General features: G+C 34.4%; 1 protein-coding gene across 1 annotated transcript; it reads right to left on the bottom strand.

Moving 5' to 3' along the window:
• Positions 1-3,898: 3,898 nt before the first annotated feature.
• Positions 3,899-5,431, bottom strand: LOC112507949 (UPF0481 protein At3g47200-like). Its single transcript, XM_025112706.1, has 2 exons — positions 5,371-5,431; positions 3,899-5,292 (listed from the first exon to the last, which is right to left on the bottom strand). The coding sequence occupies exon 2, from the start codon at positions 5,273-5,275 to the stop codon at positions 3,917-3,919; it is 1,359 nt and encodes a 452-aa protein (XP_024968474.1). The 5' UTR covers positions 5,276-5,292; positions 5,371-5,431; the 3' UTR covers positions 3,899-3,916.
• Between the last annotated feature and the right edge of the window lie 15,511 nt (positions 5,432-20,942).

Genomic DNA, 20,942 nt, shown 5'->3' with positions numbered 1-20,942 from the left:
AGCCAACCCACAACATTGAAGACTGGATTTTGCATCTAGTTGACAATCTGGAGTCCTGGAACCGATACCCATGGGGCTCATACATCTAGCGTCTAACATACCCTCAAATAAATAATGCTTTCGAGCGGTGCAGACACAACAATTGACCGCCCTCGAAGTTTACACTATACGGTTTCATATATACCTTCAAGGTCGGTGAATTTTTAACAACAATGTTAAAGTACTTATTTAGTAATTATTTGACATTCTCTAACAATCAATTTTTTCGTAACCTATCAGATATGGATCTTGGAGGCATTGCCCGAAACTCGACCCTATTTTCGTTATAGTCCTTCCTTCCCGAGGGCTATTGGATGGAAACGAATAAAGATGATGAATTGGGAAGAGTGTTGTGCACTATCCACCATTGGTAAGGTTTGGTTTCATTGATTATAATTTTAATATTTGACAGCTTTTTTTTAACTATGTTTAAAGTTTTATATTGATTTATATTTTTATAGAAATCCTCTCGGCCCCTGACCGAGTTGGTGCGACATATTTGGAGGAGTCGGCCCAATGGTGGATAGAAAGCAGAGAATATATAAAAATGAATAATTATGGTCAGCAGGATAATAACGACGCTCGGACTTCCAACCATCGGGACCACGTCAGTCCTTTGCAGCGAACACGTCTCAAAGACCTACATAAGATCAGCAACCTCGCCATTCATCAGCTGCATATATGGACAAACAATGGCGTGATGAACGGCTCCAACATCGTGCTGAGGTTGATGGGAGGCTCGCTTCAATAGAAGCGAGAATTTCTGATGTTGTGCGTGGACAAAATACGGCTCATCCTCCACGATACAGTAGTCCGCATGACGTCTACGTAAGAGCATTTATTTTTGTCGATGTTTTAATTTGCACGTTAACAATTATATAAACAATAAATTTATACTGGATGTCGCAGTATCAGCCTTCGATGACGCATACGGCCAGATATATACCGGATGAGTTTCCATCCATGGATGCAGTAAATATGTTTAAGGTTTTATTGATTTTAATTTAATAGTTAACAAGTATATTAAACAAATTACTTCTTATAGGATTGTGCGTAAACAGTACATACTGGCACCCCACACCGAAATGGTTTCGATAAATATGTTTAGGTTTTATATTGTTTTTATTTATGAAGTTAATAACTAAATTAGATACACATTTCATCTTGGCTTGTGCGTACACAGTTTATGTCGCAGCAGCAATCTCCGATGGATGCTGCGGCATCTACACCATGCGGCGGCCCATTGCTCGCATAGAAAGAAGATGCCACCTTGCCCGACCTTCCTACAAAGCGAGTGAGCAAGAAATTGTAGTGGCTCTCGACTCCTTTTACGAGGCTAAGGGGCAAAAAGAAGGAGAAGAAGGTAGTTGAGGAAAAGGCAGGCGTTGCCCAGTTGTATGACTCAGGTCGGTTAACCCAGGTTAAGTTATTGACGCTCCCGTATATGGAAGCTGACGTGAAGTTTCGGGGCCAACTGTTGGGCAAGCTTGGTTCATGCTATTTGGGAAACGACGTATGAAAATTACACAAATTTGTATAAGTTGAAAAATTACATTTTTTTTTGCATTTAATTACAATTGATCTATTGTTCTGTATTTTTAGCATCTTAATGATTGGACCATCTATCTTCTCCGCCAGAGGCAACCAACAGACCGTTGGACCATCATGCGGCCTTGTTGGATACCAAGTTTAGCCAACGAAGGGTTTGGGCATGCGGATCAGAGGGTGTGGGGCGATGGTACACGCGAGCCATTTCCATCATGGCGAAATGTCGACCGGGTCGGTAGAATCACGCAACAATTATTTTTCGTACATAAGATATTTTATTTATGAATTCTTATTCACAACTTATTTTCCAGGTATTCATCCCAATTAACATACCGAATGGTCATTGAGTGACCGGGGAGCTCGAACTGAGGTCGTGGACCATATACGATACTTGTCCGCCGCATATGTTAAAGAAAGAAATCATTAGAATCACCCACATGCTGAAGCAGTTCCTCCTCAAATTCCTATTAGAAATAGGATATTATGTAGGGGTCGTGGACCAAATTTCACAGTCGAATGTGAAAATATTTTCAGACGACACGCCACGATAGACGGGAGCGCTCGACGATTGTGGGGTGTTCTACTGTATGTTTGTTGAGCAGTTGTCGTAAGGACTAGAGGTCAATTGTGATACGCCTACCGACGTTCAGGCGATGAGGTTTCGTTAACGTATGGCATCGATATTGTATTCAACGCATCTTGATTAATCCCAAATAAAAAATTTATTCCTTGTAAATGACAATGTTTGCACTATTTTATGAAATGGTCTTTAATAATATTAAAGTGTAAATCACAATTATTCTACAATCGCCTTGATGAACAAAACCATCACACCCACAAAAAAAGAAATCCAACTTATCGTCAACATCGTCATCAATCGGCAAACTTGTAAAACAGCTTCAAAAAGTGACGCTTCAAGATTATTTTTCGACCTTAATAACCTTGGAATAATTAGCACGGATCATGGATACATGGGTGGATCAAGCCAATCAATAAATCCACAATATCGTCCCTACAAAAAAGTAAGAAACACGTATATATATAGGGGCTGGTTCAAATACTAACCCAATATTTTGTGCAAACTATGCTAACCCATCTTAATCGTTCATTTTCTCATCTAACGGTTATTATTAAATGAGATTAAATAAAAAATAATTTAATTAATATGTGTATGAACAATTGTTCAAAGGATAAATTGGTCAAAAATTTGTATTAATTAATATGTGTATGAACAATCGTTCATCTTCGTGCCTATATCAAGGTATGAACATTCATGTGAACCTTATGGTGTGAACCCTAGATATATGAACATTAGTTACACCGTGTGAACCTAATGAACACTATAATCGATATATGTTGGTCATATGATCATGTTCTTCAACCTTGATGCATGCTCGTAGTGATACACATGCACGACGATGAGACATGCACATTAACAAAAACAGGGGTTGTGCAGATAAAACCGATACCTGTACTTTATATCTGTTYRYRCATGATGTTCGTTGTAGGTGGTTTCATATGTGAATTAKTTGTCAATAAGATGAACATATTTAAATCTTCATATCATTATTAGATGAAGATTAATTTGAGATATTGTAGGATTTGTAACTCCTAATTAAAATATTTGGGAGTTACATAAGRATGACTAATGACCTAAATACCCTTATCATTAATATRTAAGTTACATTTTAACCAAACCCAAAGATGCAACATTATTGGTTGATGTGGGTTAGCAAAGTTTGCACAAAATATTGGGTTAGTATTTGAACCACCCTCTCTCTCTCTCTCTCTCTCTCTCTCTCTATATATATATATATATATATATATATATATATAAAAGTCCATTTAGAGATTACGGAACAACCCCTTAACAATTGTAGAAAGCACCTAGCTAGCTTTATGAACAATTCTTCTGAGTATGTACTTAATTGGTTAACAAAGTTAACGGTTGTTATTTGTTAACAAGAACCAGATGAGAAGTATGCAATCTTACCTTATTCTTATTTGAGGGGTGGGACCCTTGATGAAGTAATCTTACAGGTTACATTAAAACAACCGGGTATATAAGATTATGTAATCTTACCTGATTGTTGTTTAACCGGGTAAAATATGTGCCTATCATCGGTTACCATGAGTTCCTATCTGATTAGCTTGCAGAGTAAGATTAGCAATTTCAACCACGTATATTGTGCTATATTCTCTAGCAGCAAGGAATGATTTACATTAAGAAAGAAATAAGAAACTATGTACAAGAAAAATAGTATATACAAGATGAAAAAACAAACAGCCAATGTTTATTGGTAGCTTCCTCAATAGACGCAAAATGATATCATGCAGGGCGGATAGTGTAGTAGGTTTGAGCCACAGTAAGACCAAAGAGGACGAAAGCAGCAAGTAGGGCTATGAAGCTCCAAGGAGTACTGAAATATGTACGCCTCAACCATGCAACATTTTTAGGCCAATAGCCATCGTAATAGGTTTTCAGTTGTCCCCATTCSTTAGTGTAAGAGAATTTGCTTACCGTAACTTCTTTGCATATACTGTTGATCATTTTTGAAGCTTGTTTGCTAGAACCCAAGTTGTTTACAACTACTTCTGATTCTATTGCCATGAGGACGTCCTCATTAGTATCTAATATCCTTTCCATGGCAAAAGCATATGATGTAATGTAATTAGGAATCGCAGGAGAGCACTGCTCGTATGCAATAAGGTTTCTTAAAACTGATTCAGTATAATCTTCAATTTGAAGGAGAGGCATTCTGAAAGTAGGCTTACCCCAAGACCAGACATAGCATGGAACCCTAGATGGTTCGAATTCCATGGCCAGTTGCCATTTTGCATCTACATAAGGCTTAAACTTCACCCCTGCCCTAGACAGTTCTGCAACCGAGTACGATGTTATTGCATTTGAAAGTTTTGCACCCGAGTTTGATATTTTTGAAATCTCTGATAGCATAGCATTTGAAGGCAGGTAACATTTCTGCAAAAGCCCGAGGATATGATCATAATTCGTATGAGCACCTTCATTCTTGAGCACTAGCTCTTTCCCGAAAGGGTTAATTTCTGTTAAAAACGACAGGATAAGCTTAGTAAGAGAGGCACTGGGTCTAAATTTCCTAATTGTACACTCAAAGATGTTTTCAAGAACAAAGAAAGGGATTTGATTTTCTAGCAGGATTAAGTCATGCTTAGCATAAAGGGTGAGCAAGTTGTCGTCAAAAAATGAATGACCCTCATTCTCGTTCACGTTTGACCTGTAAACAAGTTCTAGTATGAAACAACTATCGATAACCATTATTTTTGCAAATTCATGGTCATCATAGGTCTCCTTCTCCCCTCCATAACATGCCTTGATTTGGTCTATTTGAGCAAGCACCCTGTTGACACATTCTTTCATTGTTTGATCCCGTGGGGATCTTAAACGACGAAAAAGATTAAGCAGATACGTCACTTTGTGAACTTCAACTTCTTTCATTTTTTGGATGTCTTTATGGAAAGGTCCAATTGAGACGATACGAGGGCTATAAGATATTGGGTTGACATCACGAAGGGTGTTTGGAACTCTGTAAATGGATGGAGAAAACTGATGGACATGTTTTCGTCTTTTTTTCTCTTCAACAACAAGAATATGAATCTTGCCGTAGATGATATCTGCAGCTTCTTCATGATCAGCAGGTATATTTGCCATCGGTTGTTATTTTTTCCCTGAAATATAAAGTAAAGAAAGCCTTTAGAACTATATGGAATAAGAAGCAACAGGTACTTAAGGATTAGTAAGGCTACCTGGATATTGAACTGGATTAGTTCTCTTTCCTTTCGACCTTGGTCTTTTCCTCTGATGAACACTGCAATCGTATGGCCTTGGCTTTAAATAGACTAATAAAAAGATGATATATGAACTTAAGGCATTGACTTTTTCTGTTTTGTTTTCTCCGTTGCTGTTTTTTATTTCATGAATGAAAAATATTAAATACAATATTTCATCAATGAGGGTTTTTTCTGAATTTTACAACATCTAATGATCGACTCACTTCACCTACAAGCATTTCTTGCGGTTAAAACAGAAAATAGGGAATAATCTCGTACGGTCGTGCCAAGTGATAGATCCAAAAATTCATATTTTTAGCATTCATATCAAGTTGGGATCTGTATACGGTTTTAGTATAAATACAACTCTTCCATCTCCACCTTTGTATCAAGAATTTGAGTGGGAAATTATGGGGAGGATTAGCTTTAATAGTTTTGAGTGTTTATTAATCACAATTTATGATTGCGGTTTCAATTTTTGTGAATAAAGTTCCTCCTTTTTGTGTGTTGATGTCACTACTAAAACCAAGACAATACCGATGGACTTGTCTGTCTGTATTTCCGTCGGAAAAACCGTATATTTACCGATTACCAACGGCTCATTTTCGCCAGAAGAACTTGATTAAAGACTTTACCGCCGACATTTTCTTAGGAGCAAAATGCACAAAATAGCCATCTACTTTCATAAATTTCTTTATTATAGCATTGTACTATCAGTTTTTCTTATTACAACAATATACTTTCAAACTATTTTTTATTAGGACATTGTAATTTGAAAAATTTACCCATTATAACAATGAGTAACCTTTTGATTTAAATTTACCCATTATATTAGGTTTTTATGCTACCTCATTGTCCACGTAGGCTGTCCACATGTACAATAGTGATGTTACTTTCTTACTACATTATGTACTTTCAAAAATATTTTATTATAGCATCTACTAGTTATTATTAAACATTGTATTTTTAATTTTAATATTTAGATATTTTACATGTTATTTAATAAATATATTAAATGAATTAAAAAATATATAAATTATTCATTAATATACCAATATCAATAAAAACTAGTAGAACACAACTTATCTCGCTAATATTTTTCAAAAAATATGTGTTTTTTGAAAAAAAAAAGAAAATAAGAATTGTTCTTTTTTTACCAAAAAATATTATCTTTTAAAGAATATATTGTATTTGTTCAAAAGCTTTTTACTTGACGTATAAATATATTAAATTAATTAGCTTTTTTGAATTATTTATTAATATAACAATATTAAAAAATTGTAGATAACATTTTATTTCGTTAATATTTAAAAAAAAACTTTAAATATATGTATTTATTTGAACAAAATAAAATAGGAAAAGTTACTTTTTTTACAAACAAAATATATCTTGAAAATAATGTTTCATATTTATTGAATAAACATTTTACTCTAAGAATATTTAATTTGCATGCAATTTAATAAGAAAAAGTAATAAAAATAAATATTTTTTCTAGATCATAGCAATGAAAAATGAAAATTACTAATAATAATTTGAAATAGATTTTTATTTTAATTTTAGTTAAGTCATCAAAATGATATGTCATCCACATCATCTCATTAAAGCCACACAAGCAAAAAAGTCAAAGGGTTAACCGGTTTAAAAGGTAACAGGTTACCCATTGCTATTATGGGTAGATTTTTTAAAGTACAATGTCTTAATAAAAAATAATTTGAAAGTACATTGCTGTAATAAAGAAAAACAAAAGCAGAATGCTATAATAAGAAAATTTATGAAAGTAGGTTGCTATTTTATGCATTTAATCTTTTTCTTAGTGTTGAATTATTACGTATGAAAGCATGTGTGAGGGATACATCACTTCATATCTGAAATTATCTTTGATTTCTTGTTGTTATGGTTCGTTCATTGAAGTCATCCAAGTAACCACTCGCCGTTTTTTTTTTCTATTTTGCTTGTGATTCCGCAAGATTTAGAAACTAGAAGGTTTCGAATATTTGATATAGTTATACGAGAGGGTCTCGTAGGAACTAATCTACGGGTTTGCATGGTAGTTATATTGTGAAATGACGCCTTATATAGATAACTCATTATTCCCAATGTATTATGCATTGTTCAAAATATAGTGAATTGGTTCTCCATCTGCAATTGACCCAACAGAGTATCACTTGTGATACACCGAACTCCGCTATGGTCACTTGCTTAGTTGTTTTGTTTGATGTTGTTTCTATTTATTCTGTTATTACAACATATTATCCCTTATGTTACTACATTCCACTAAAACAAAAAAAATACAAACCGTGAAAAGTTTCATGTATGTTTAGTAGTTGAAACAACACATGTAAAAACTAAACACATGAAATCAACAGAAACCATCCAATGGATTTGATTTTTAAGCAGTGATTCATATTGTTTAAGTTGTTTTATTCTTATGTGTGAGTATGAATGTGTTGTTTCGTGTATAAACTCGTTTATGTGTTTTTTCAACGTAAAAAATTGTTCGACATTTCATTCATGAAAAAAAACTACATGAACATTGTATGTTCACTTTGTCTTGTTTCATCTATGAAACAATACATACAAACTGACTTTTATTGATTTCAATTTTTAGATGGTTTCTATTTGATTATCCCCTACATTAGTAAAAAGATATATGATTTGAACTAGCCCAGTTCAACATGTATTAAACACATGTTGCATGGACAACATATAGACGTTTAATTATATATGATTAAACACACCAAAGAAGTGTAATTCTATGTAGATTTGTGTATTTGTGTATTTGTGTGTGTATATCTATACTATACATATAAGCATGGATAACGTTTACGTGTTGAAATTTAAAAAGGTACATCTATATTTGCTTATTGTACAAGGAATAAAGCAGTATTCAGCTTCCCCCTCCACCTACGATCTTCTAGGCTCCATAACTGCATCCCACTCTCCATGCCCCTTCGTAATTCTATGCAATGTATGCAAGTTCCAATCCTACGCCCTCAATTCCATTCTAACTGATTCAAAATCCACCAGCGAGTCAACTCACAGGAATAACAAGTCTAGAAGATTAGGTAGGGTGCAGTTTGAAACCCGATAATCAAAATCCAAAGCCATGTCGAGACATGAAGTCATCTGCTTCAAGGGTTTTATTGTCTATTAGGGTTTCTTTTAAGGTATGAACTCTCTAACACTTTAATCTAAGGTTTCTCTAATTATCTGGTAGAGATTTAGGATTCTTGGAGATTTTTTGGGTGAGTTTATTTTACGTTGTGTTCTTGAAACGTCTTTTACGAAGGATTGGAAAGAAAATTAAAGGAATGAGAGGAAAGTAAAAAAAAAAAAAAACCTCGTGCTCTTGAAATTTTTGTAGGAGAGAAAAAAAAAAGGAAAATAATGATAAGGAAAGAAAATAGAACCCTTTTAAATACTTATTAAAATTACAAAATTATCTAGTCTTTTATTTTAATGAATATATTTTTAAAAGGTATATTAGTAAAAATGATATCTTTCCTTTCTTTTCTCTCGCATTCATAAGCACGGAAATTATTTTCTTTCTTTTATTTTCCTTCCCTTTCGAGAACATAAATAGCAAAATTGCTTTTATTTCCTTTCTTATCCCTCCTTTTCTTTTCCTTCCGGCTTTTCCTTTTCTTTTCTCCCCAAATTCGAGAACACAACATTAAATTTCTTGATGAAAGACATCGTTTATGGTCGATTTTGAGTTATTTCTTGAAAATCTGAAATGTTTAATTATAAGCATCTTTGACGATGTTCTTCCTACCATAATTTTGGTTTATAATTTCTTAGAGTTGTTGGAACTAAACCACTGATTTTAGTATAATTGATTTAGGATGCTAAAATCTTGAGTTAAATGTTCTTTGGGTAAAAGTGGTGTTAAAGGTTTATGAGTTAAGAGTGTGTGTGTGTGTGTGTATATATATAGAGAGAGAGAGAGAAAGAGAGAGAGCTAAGATCATTTGTTAACCATGAAAAATGTATTAACAATACAAAACATTTAAACCAATCACAAGCTTTTGTTAGATTAGATTATTCTATTAACATACAATTAATATTGAGGACATAATGGTAATTTGTTTTTTTTGTCTTAACTTCACATTCATTAATGGGTGGTTACAAAAACATCAATCCCATGATTATAGCTAAAGTAATATGTTTATTTCTTTCCAAATTATAGATGACTTGTTATTTTAATATGATAAGAAACTTGAATATTCTATCTTCAACATATATGTAATCGACATCAATCTTCAAATCAAATAACTGGATTTGATTTATTGAACCATAATAGTGGTGGAGGAGTGTTTGATAGATAAATATTCATAATTAACATATACAAACATGGGTGAAGACGGTAGATCACAATACCAGAAGATTGAAGATCTTATGATCATGAAGTATTGTGTTCAAATATGAAAGCCAATAAACTAAGTAGTCGTCAATGTTCATATAGTGTATATATTGTTCACATGTGTTCCAATGTGTTCATAAAACAATATCTATATACATCTAACATTTGGTCAATATGTGTTTACAAGTGAAACACTTTGATTATATATTATTGTGCTCATATGTGAAAGTTAATTACTTTAGTGTTCAAAAGTTTTAATACATGCAAATAAGTGTTCATAATTGTTCCCGTATGTCCATATGTGAAAGCTACGAACTAAGATTAGTTAATAAGTTATATATATGTTCATAAGTGTTCATAATCCTACACGGATGATTCTATGAACTATAAAAGGAATGATCAATTACTAATTTGTAACCAATATAATTAATTAATTATCGATTTGTAACCGATTTGGACATCTCTACCAAATCTACCCTTGTTCATTTATGTTTTGGTATCCTTCATTTGTAATTAATTACAAATATGCCACAATTGTTCTCATCCATAGATATTAAGAATCAAGGGTCAAGATTGTTCACAAAGTTAACACCAATTATTGGGTTAACAAAAGAACTTGCCTATATATATATACATATATATATATATATATACATACACATACATACATATATATATATATATGTACACAGAGAGAGAGAGAGAAAGATACCTTCTTTTGTAGTTAATTGTCTAATTAGTACAAACTTTGTTAACGGGGATATGTTTGTCTTTTTCATATACTGACATTCCTTAATCATCTCATTTAAGGAATATGTTCGTCTTTTTTCATATACTAACATTCTTTAATTATCTCATTTATTTTGTTTAAACTTTATTAATTTTTATGTTATTCACTTTATGTTTCCCATAAGAATTTTGGTAAATTTTTTGGATCAACCAATGTCATACACAAAATAACATTATGAATTCTAGACAAAAATCATTGATTCACCTACGAACTTTAGTCAAAAATGGGAACAATCGAGGTTCATAGATAAAACAACATTATGAACTTTAAGCAAATACCATATAAAACATGATTGTCTTTCAAAAATAAAAACAATTTGTTCCAAAAATTGCCCTCCATTTAACTTAACTTAATGCAAATTTATTAAATAAAAAGACTCCATTTTCCAACTATTTTCTAGATAATTCTCCATATTTTGGGATTGTTCTTGGACTTACAATGATTTATACTTGGGCTCCCATGTCGGATCAAAAAGAAGTTTTTAATCCAACACCTCGCCCCTTTAAAACTTCTTTTACAAGTCTAAGCAAAAAAATTAGGGAGTGTTTGGTCAGAGGTATTAAACAGTAATCAATGAGAATGATAAAAAAATGGGTTTTATATAATATAATGCGTTCATCCTTTCTAGAAACCCAAATTTTCATTCTAGGTTAAACTGGGGGAATGAAAAGTCATTCTCATTTTCGTTCCCTATCATTTACATTCCCATTTTTTATTCCCCAACCTAAACCAGACACCCCCTTAGTCTAGCAAAATCTTCAAACTTGAGTGGTTTAATGAAGATACCTGCAATCAGATCTTCAGACCTTACAAACTTCAAATACACATCTTTTCTGTCCACACACTCCGTATGTAACGGTAGCGAGTATCAATGTTCTTGGACTGATAATGAAACACTCGATTCTTTGGTAAGGCAATAGCTGACTTGTTGTCGACGCAAATCTTTGTTGGCTCTTCTTGAATCATATTTATCTCCTTTAACAAATTCGTGAGCCATACTGCATGCATACACATGAAGTGGCAACTACATATATTTGGCCTAATAAGTAGACGATGTGATAGTTGTCTGCTTCTTTGATACCTATATAAAAGTCGTGTTCCCTAAGAAAAACACGAACCCCATTGCCCTTTTAAATCATTTATATCTCCACGATAATCACTATTGCTACAACCAACAAGCTTGTGATCGTTAGAAGCCAAATAAAATAAGTCAAGATCAATCGTACCTTTAAGATATCAAAGAATTCTCTTGGTAACTTGGACATTGATAGTTGTTTGCGGCTCCATATAGCGACTGACGAGTACAACTGCCTCATTCGCATTTCTCCTCTTTTGTCGCTTCTTCAAAAGTTTTTGGTTCACAAGTAGCATAAGAACATAAGAGCGTGACATCATCTATCAGCTCCGTAGCTTCTAAAGAGCGGCTATACTCCTCATACGTGGATTTCTTTCTCTTGAACTTCCACTTGAAGATGATTTTTCATGGACACTTGATGTTGGTGAATTAGGTGGAGTAACATGTTCTTGTGGGATATTTTGGGAGTGTCTCCTCATTTTCTTCAAATTGAATAAAGTTATAATCATCCTTGTGAGGTCTAAACATTCTCCTTCCTCATCAAAAGAACATCTCGACTGACTATTATCTTCTCAGTTATTGAATTATACAACATTTATCCTTTCGAGCTAGTATCATAGTCGATGAAGATGAAACTTTCACTCTTATCATCCATTTTTTGTTCTTCATTTATCTAATGCATGAAAATGGGCAACACCTCCAAAAACTCTAAGATGAGAAATACTTGGCTTTCTTCCACTCCATGCTTCTTGTGGTGTCATTCTCTAAACACTTATTGTTGGAGAACGATTTGAAAGATAGACTGCACATGCCATTGCCATGGCCCCAGAATTCTTTTGGCAATTTCTTGCTTTTGAGCATGCTTCATATCATATTGAGAACCATTCGATTCTTTAATTACCAACACCGTTTTATTGGGGGAATCTTGGAACTATCAAAGTTCGAAGATTTCCATTTTTCTTCGTAAAACTCTTGAAACTCTCTTAAAGTGAACTTTCCTCCTCGATCAGCTCATTGCCATAATCTTGCATCCACTTTCCTTTTCCATAATGGCTTTAAACTATGATAGGCACCAAACAGTTTTATCGCAATAAGTTGGATTAACAAGGAATTGTAACCCGTTACAAGGCTTGTCTTGTTGCTCAAGGATATAGGCAAGAAGAAGGAATCGACTATGATGAAACCTTTGTACCAGTGGTTAGACTCGAAGCTATTCGACTCTTCCTAGCCTATGTTGCCCATAGGGACTTTAAAGTCTACCAAATGGATGTAAAGAGCGCTTTTCTGATTGAAAAACTTCAGAAAGAAGTTTATGTTGAACAACCTCCAAGGTTTCTTAACCCAAAATATCATAATCATGTATATCGATTGGATAAAGCTCTTTATAGGTTAAAATAGGCCCCTCGTGCCTAGTATAACACCCTTTCTTCATTTCTCATCTCTGTGAAATTTGTTCGTGGAAAGATTGACCAGACCCTATTTCTTAGGAAAGTCAAGGGTCATATCATTCTAGTCCAAATTTATGTCAATGATATTATATTTGGTTTCACTAATCCCTTTTTGAGTTTTCGTTTTACTGAACGCATGAAGAAAGAATATCAGATGAGCATGATAGGAGAACTGACTTACTTTCTAGGTCTACAGATCAAACAATCTAATAAAGGCATCTTTATCAACTAGAGTAAGTATGCCTGGGATATGTTGAAAAAATTTGACTTAACCAATAGTTCATCTATGAAGACTCCATTGGCTCATCTTCTCTCGCTGAACAAGGATCCAAACGGAAAGCCTGTAAACGGTACTGTTTATAGAGAAATGATCGGCTCCTTGATGTATCTCATAACTAGTCAACATGATATTATGTTAGTCTACTTGTCTTTGTGCAAGATATCAGTCTAAACCTAAGGAATCCCATCTGATTGCTATAAAATGTATATTCAGATATCTTAAGGGTACTTCTAATTTGGGTCTTTCGTGTCCCAAAGACTCAAATTTTGAGCTATTTGGTTATGCGAATAGTGATTTTGCAGGTTGCAAAATTGATAGAAAAAGCACCACTGGAGGCTGTCAACTTCTAGGTGGAAAGTTGGTGAGCTGGACAAGTAAGAAACAAAATTCAATGTTCACATCAACTGTTGAGGCTGAATATGTTGCCGCTGGAAGTATTGTGCCCAAATCCTTTGGATGAAAAACCAGCTCAACGATTATGATCTTCAGCCCTTAAAGATCCCTATCTACTGCGATAACACTAGTTCCATTGCAATTGCAAACAATCACTCGAAGACCAAACATATTGAGATCGTATATCATTTTATTAGTGATCATGTTATAAATGGTAATATTGAACTTAACTTCGTACCTACTGATACCAACTCGTTGATTTGTTTACAAAGCCTCTTGATGAAACCAGATTTAATATGTTAATCAACAAACTTGGAATGCTGAACATTAAGGATTAATTCCTTCAGCTCTAAGCAATTTTCAGTGATACATAAGTGAAATGATTCAGTGTTCTTATTCTATCACTGAATTCTTGAGTAAATGTATATTTCCCTTTAAGATATGTATACTTATCTTCTTTTTTAAAATCTTAAAATCATCACTGAATCTTTTCTTATTTAGTGATCAAAATGTTTTAAAAGAGAATCACTGAACTCTTGAGTAAGTATATCTCTAAGGTATATCTACTTGTCTTTTCTTAAAACAAAATTATTGTTGAATCTTTTCTTATTCTATGATTAAAATGTTTTAAAGGTGAAATAATTTGTGTTTCTTTTATATCACTGAACTCTTCAGTAAATGTATCTTACTCTTAAAATATATTTTTCTTTTGTAAACTTAAAACTATCACTAAAATTTCTTATTTAATGATCCCTTGTTTTAAAAGAAACTTAAAACAATTACTGAAATTTCTTATTCAGTGATCCTTTGTTTTACAAGAAAAGGGATGATGAACCGTCATATGTTTATGACGTCATTAAAAATTTTATGGTATCACGCGCATTCTTCTGACACATGCGATCCATTTTCTTTTCTACCCAATGACAATGCGATGACGTGCAAAGAAAGTCATCATTGCACATCTTTTCGAAGCGTAATTTTTCTCTCTCTTCTCACCTATATATATAAGACTTACCTTCTCATATTTTTCTTTATGCTTACACAAGAATTCTCTCTCATGAACTTTGTGTGAACAAGAACTTTAAAAGAAAAAAACTTCTCAAACCAGTTTCCTCCTTTTCTTCAATGAAAAAGGTCTGTAATCTTATTTTTTGGTTGTTGATCTTCTAAGAAACGTTGTTTGTTATTTATTTATTTTTTCTTTCTTTTAACTACAAACAACAGGTTTTAAATCATTTTTCTCCTGGATTTTAACCTAAAAACTCAAATCTTCTTCTGTTTTTTCAAAAGAAATTTTTTCTTTCAAACTTTGTCCTAAAAGTGCTTACTAACGTTAATCTGTGCACTATTCTTCCTTTCTGTTATCTTCTTTTAGAAAAATGGTTGCTACAAAATGGGTCAACTTTGCTTTCGAAGACTACACTTTTAAGCCAAACAATCATGTGGCTCTTTTGGACATTCGTGCAAACAAACCGCAGTTTCCAAATGGTGCTAGGTTCTTAAAGAACTCGATACTTGGACATGATCTTACCTTCGAACTAATGATGGTGAAGGACCTTCTGAAGCAGTTCTTGTACACCGCCGAAGCAAAGATGGTGACAGACAAAGATGGAAACTCTATAGTCAAGATCTTCTTCATGGTGAATAACATGACCGTAAGTTTTGGCGTTTCTACTGTCAGTGTTGCTCTTCACCTTCCCAAATATGTTACTTATGCGAGAAATCCAGAAATTGAGGTTGTTGTCAAGATCTTGGACGATATACACTACGTTTGGCCTCTTAAGAAGGACTCTATCACTGAACTGAACAAGTCGTTGACGAATATCAAGAAGAACAAAATTTTTGTTGTATGGCAATATCTCTTCTCGCACTTTATTCAGAGCATGGGCAAAACGAATACAGGACAAGACCAAGCTTCAAGGGTGGCGCTAAACATCGGCTGCTTAGTGATCCAAAACATCAACGTCAACTATGCACAACTGATATTCAATGATCTGGTGGTGAAGCTGAACATGCGTTAGCGTGAAAAAGTGGTCCCCTACACCAGGTTCCTTATTGGAATTCTCTCCAGGATCTTTGCATCCAACTACCCACTGAAAGTGATCTGCCTATCTGTCGTCTTGGATCAAGGATCCTTGATCATAAGACCAAGCCCTCAGACATTGGCCTCTTTGCTTCCATGTTGAGAATCGCCAGTGCTCATGCTCCTCCTTCTACATCTCAAGTGGCTAAGACTGTGGCAAACCCCCCTCAGTCTATCTAGACTACTACATTCTCATCCTCTCATAAGAGGACACCATCTGAAGCCCCTCATAGTCCTTCAAAGAAGGCTAAGAAAGCCAAAAAGGGGATGCCATGCAAGCTAGCTAAGACCTATCAAAAGGTCTCAACCATTGAAAAAAAATCCTTACCCCTGAGGCGCCTTCTGCAACCCTCCCAAGTTCTTCAGCTATATCTTCAGATCTTATGGTATAAGTGGCTCCTACCCCAACCACTTTATTGACCCAAATCACTGAATGTGTGAATACCAGCATTGTCGCTACTGATCTGTCACAAACTTATTCTATACTCCCCTCCTTCTTTGGTGTGTACGATATGTGCTGATGATCCCATGGTGGTTTTCCCTACCATTGGTGAAGCCATCACCACAGGACATGAGGTTGCTCGTATCGAAGCACCTTCGATACTTTATGTTGATCCTCAAGACAGCGCATGTGAGATGTCCAACGTTAATTCTTCAGATAATGCCGATGACCACTCAGGTACAATCAAAACCTCCCTTTCTTTCTTTGTTTCTAACTTTGAGCCCTCTTATGTTTAATGCTCTCTTGACTCTACAGGTCCTTTGGAGACTGAACCCCCAGTCATCGAGGCTGAAGCCTATGATATGGCTGAGGACGTCAAGTTGCTGCCTACCGTCGCTATTGTCCTTAATAAAATGGAAAAAATAGACCAAGTAATGCCCGTAAAGGAAGACATGACAAACGGCCTCTCTACTGTCCAAGCTGAGGTATGTGACGTCAAGGAAATGTTGAATGTCATAAAGATTGAAGTTCAAGACAAAACTAAAGTTGTCGCTGCACTCTCCAACAAAGCTAATGAAGTCAGGCTCAGCTCACCAGACATGGTGAGCTCCTTCAACAAATCTTTCAATTCCTACAGCAACCAATGCTCGTCCCCGAACCTGCCTTTAGAGACGATGACCATCAATAGCTGGACCAGGTTATTGATTTCAACCTTTTTCAACCAGGAGCTATCTCCTATATCGAGAAAAAGATAGAAGACCTCGCTTCTGGCCTTCCTCTCCCAGTTTCTACTCTTGAGGATGACAAATAGGGGGATAAATCCATAGAGGGGGAAAAGATCAATGAGGAGACTGCTGAAGATGCTTTGAGTGAAGATGCTTCAAACCCTCCAGTAGATGCTATGAATCTTGCTAAGGATGCCAGGGATCCTATCTCTAATGCCATCAATGATGATGATGAAGATGATACTATGGTTACTATCGCTGCTTCTGCTGACCATAAAGACCTTCATCCTTCTACCTTTGCATTGCCAAATGTTGGTGCTTAAGATGATTAAGATGATGATGAGGATTCTAAACCTCAACTTCTAGACGTCGGCATTGCTCTTGGTAGTGACGATGACAATGATGACGACGATGAAGATGATTTCTGCATCCAAGACAACTAGCACTGAAAGGAATCTCCATTCGAGAACCTACTTCCCAGGTGGAGAAATCATCAAAGAACCAACACTCCACTGAAAAAGGCAAAGGAGTGGTTGAAGACAATCTTGCTATAGTTCTATGGGCAATCAAAATATCTGAGGATGCATTCACCTCCAGGTTTGTATCTCCTTCCTCATAAACTAAAACTTCTACCCTTTCATCTCAATCACTCTCTGCATCAACCCTCCTAGTCTCTCAACCGATCTCCCATCTTTTGACACCTTAGAAGACGATAAAGATGATGAATAAGCGAACACACTAATACCTAAGAAGTTGTTTAGACAACTTGAGTATTCAGTAGTTGATGAAGACTAGAGTATGCTCAGCTGGTAAATCAGCTCGACCAAACCAGAGTAAAAATTCCTCTTCGTACCTCTATTTGTCGTGAGTTTTATTTCCTTTCAAAAGTTGAAGAACAAGAATCCCTACGTGCTGAAAATGAGCTGAAGAACCATTAGCAACAAATCAATGACAACTTAGAGTTAGCTAAGGCTCTAGCTGATCAGGCACTCGTAGATAAGAAATTCAGGAAGAAAGGATCAAAAAGAGATTGATCCCATATAAAATCACAAATGTCACTATCAGCGGGCGTGCGAAAGGTGGTTCTCTTCTCATTTCAATGGTCATATTCCAAGAGAATAAAGAAGTTGTCACTGAGTACCCCTCCTACCTCAATCAGTATGGCTTCTACAAGTGCCTAAACATTCGACAGGCTATCTAGAAATCCAAATCCAAGCACAAGCCTTTGATTGAAGATATTCTGAATGAATTATTCAACAAGGTGTAGAAGATCATCGAGGTTCCTCCTCTACCAAAGAAACCCTCTCGAAGAAAAACGCTTTCTGAACCTGAAGAATGACCATCCCACAAGAACGAGCACGAGAAAAAATTTCTCAATGGATGAACTTCTCAAGGATCAAAAGAAGCCGGATATCTCAATGTTGAACTTGTCACTGCTTGCGAAGGGTCCTTATATACGCACACAGTGCATGTGAAACTTGAATATGGACTTATGTTCATTGACTATGATGGTCAACACAGGTTTCAGCGAGTATCTGAGTTCCATCTCTGCCCTATAGATCACTTAGAATATTTAAGGACTTGGTTGAATAATGATCTATTTGGAGAGATGATGGAGCACAAGATTCGAAAAGAATAGCTCAGATGCAAGATGCTCAGAAAAGTCCCAGACTACATCAACTTCAGTAATCTAGATTAGATGTCCTTTTAATCTTGTAATATCTTGTATTTCTTATATTTTCTTTCAGTGTGTAACCTTTATGTTTTAGGTCGAACAAAACTGATTGTAATGACTTGTAATATTTTCCCTTGAAAGATATTTTAATAAAATGACCAGTTCACTGAAAAAGATTCCTGAAAAGAGTAAATGTGACATGTACTTATGAGTTTTGTTTATGTCTTACACTTGCTGGCACCTTTCTAGTCAGTGAATATGCTTTCAGTTTTCAGTTATTAATACTATGCAAGTTTATTCTTTCCTTGTAATCATTTACAATTTAAGTAATTTTCATAGTAAACTGTATCACTAAAAATGATTCCAAAATAGTTAAAAGGGACAACTATTTTACTAGTACATTTTTTTTATTGTTGTACCTTAAGCAATTTTCGTTATGTTTCTTTATCATCATCAAATAGGGTGAGATTTTTTATCATCTCTCTCAATGATTTGATGATGAGCTCTTTTACCTTACGAAGTATACTAACTCTGCATTTAGTTTCATCGATCATTACTGAGTTTGTTCAGTGATCACTGAACATGTATTGTAATTCGTTCAGAGACCAGTATCCTTCAAGAAGATAAAACTCACACCACAGATCCTTCAGCGATATCGAAGATAGAGACTAGCAAGTTCGTGATCTAAAGCGGTTTTTGGTGATAACAAGCTCGTCTATACAAGTGTGAGATCTATGCAAGATTCAACGAACACTGAAGAGACCTCCAGCGTCATTCCAGTGTCAGTGATTAAATGAATCTTGTTGAACAAGAATAGTTTTTGTCTTGTCCTTCTACACACAAATGACAAACTCATACCTCTCTAAAGTAAAGTACAGTTCGGAGTCACTCTATTGTCTCCAAGCGTGTTTACCTACTTTATGAAAGAAGACTTATCATATAAAGCCAAAAGATTGTATACCTGCAACAAAGGACAAACTTACCTCTTAAAGTTTGCCACGTGCTTACACTCACTAAAATGGGGTTTTAGCTAATGTTTAAAAGAAAAGACATAATGAAAGAAGAGAAATACTCAAACTTAAATTGCATTAAACTAAATTATTAATGGATAAATGATTAGGGTTGTACAGTTAATATAGAACTCCAGAATGGACCCAATTTTTTTCTTCAAATGGTGGCATAATTTAACTATAAAAAACAAATATATGGATATTTTTCACAAAATCATCATTTGATCTGTTGATTGGTTCATTGTTTTTGATATGCGAGGTCATGTGTTCAAGTCTCTTATTGCAAAAAAAAAATCATAAACATCATAAATCTGAAATTTAAAGCTAAAAACTAAGAAAATGATACTACCGGGATTCAAACTCATGTCAAGGGTGGAAGATAAGTCTTGGAAACCAACTCTATCAAGGAAAACTTTGTGATTGTAGTTTTAAATTGTATACGGTGATACACAACAAATTAATACCATAACACTTTTCACGATTCTATAATTTCTTAATCTACGACACATGAATGAATCGGTGACACGAATCACCGTATCCTTTATATTGGTTGCGTCTCTAATAGTGGTTCACATGGAGCTTCATATAAAGGGCATAATACGATAGACAAAATTAGAGTCAAATGAATTATAAAAAAAACCTATATTTTAATTTTTATTATTGAACTTTTGTGTTTGTTAGAATGTATTCAAATGACATGTCTGCAATCAATCTATTAAGAAAAACAGAAATGAGTTATAGAGTGTCGATATATTTGCCATCACAATTTAATTTCAAAACAAACAATTCTTCATAAATGTTGATTTGTGTGTGTCGTTAATTCAATATGAGAGGTCTCAATCATGCCTTTAACTATTTTGTTGGGGAGATGCATGATTGCTATATAATATGTCACAATATTTAATGTATTATACTTATATGCATTTAAAAGACAACTTATAAAATTGTGATAATATTGAAAATTTATGCATTATAGGTTATTTCAGATGATTTTTTATATAAACATAGTATTTAATGTATCGATTAATATATATTTGTTTCACATGTACTTGGTTCACAATGTGAAACTCTTTTATGTATATTTTACTGTTTCACAAACATGCCAAAAAAAAATTGACATTGTGAACCGAGTAAATGTAAAACGAACACATTGTGAAACAAATATATCTTAGGTAATATTTCAAATTCTAATCTTAGATGAAAAAGATATAATATGAAATAACATATGAGACACAAGTTCTCAAGTCTATTACAATTTATTGAT

Source organism: Cynara cardunculus (genome assembly GCF_001531365.2).
Source record: "Cynara cardunculus var. scolymus isolate 2C chromosome LG 2, CcrdV1, whole genome shotgun sequence".
In the NCBI taxonomy this organism is placed as follows: Eukaryota; Viridiplantae; Streptophyta; class Magnoliopsida; order Asterales; family Asteraceae; genus Cynara; species Cynara cardunculus.
The sequence above is the reverse complement of the archived record's forward strand: the minus strand, read 5'-3'. Positions and strand labels throughout refer to the sequence as shown.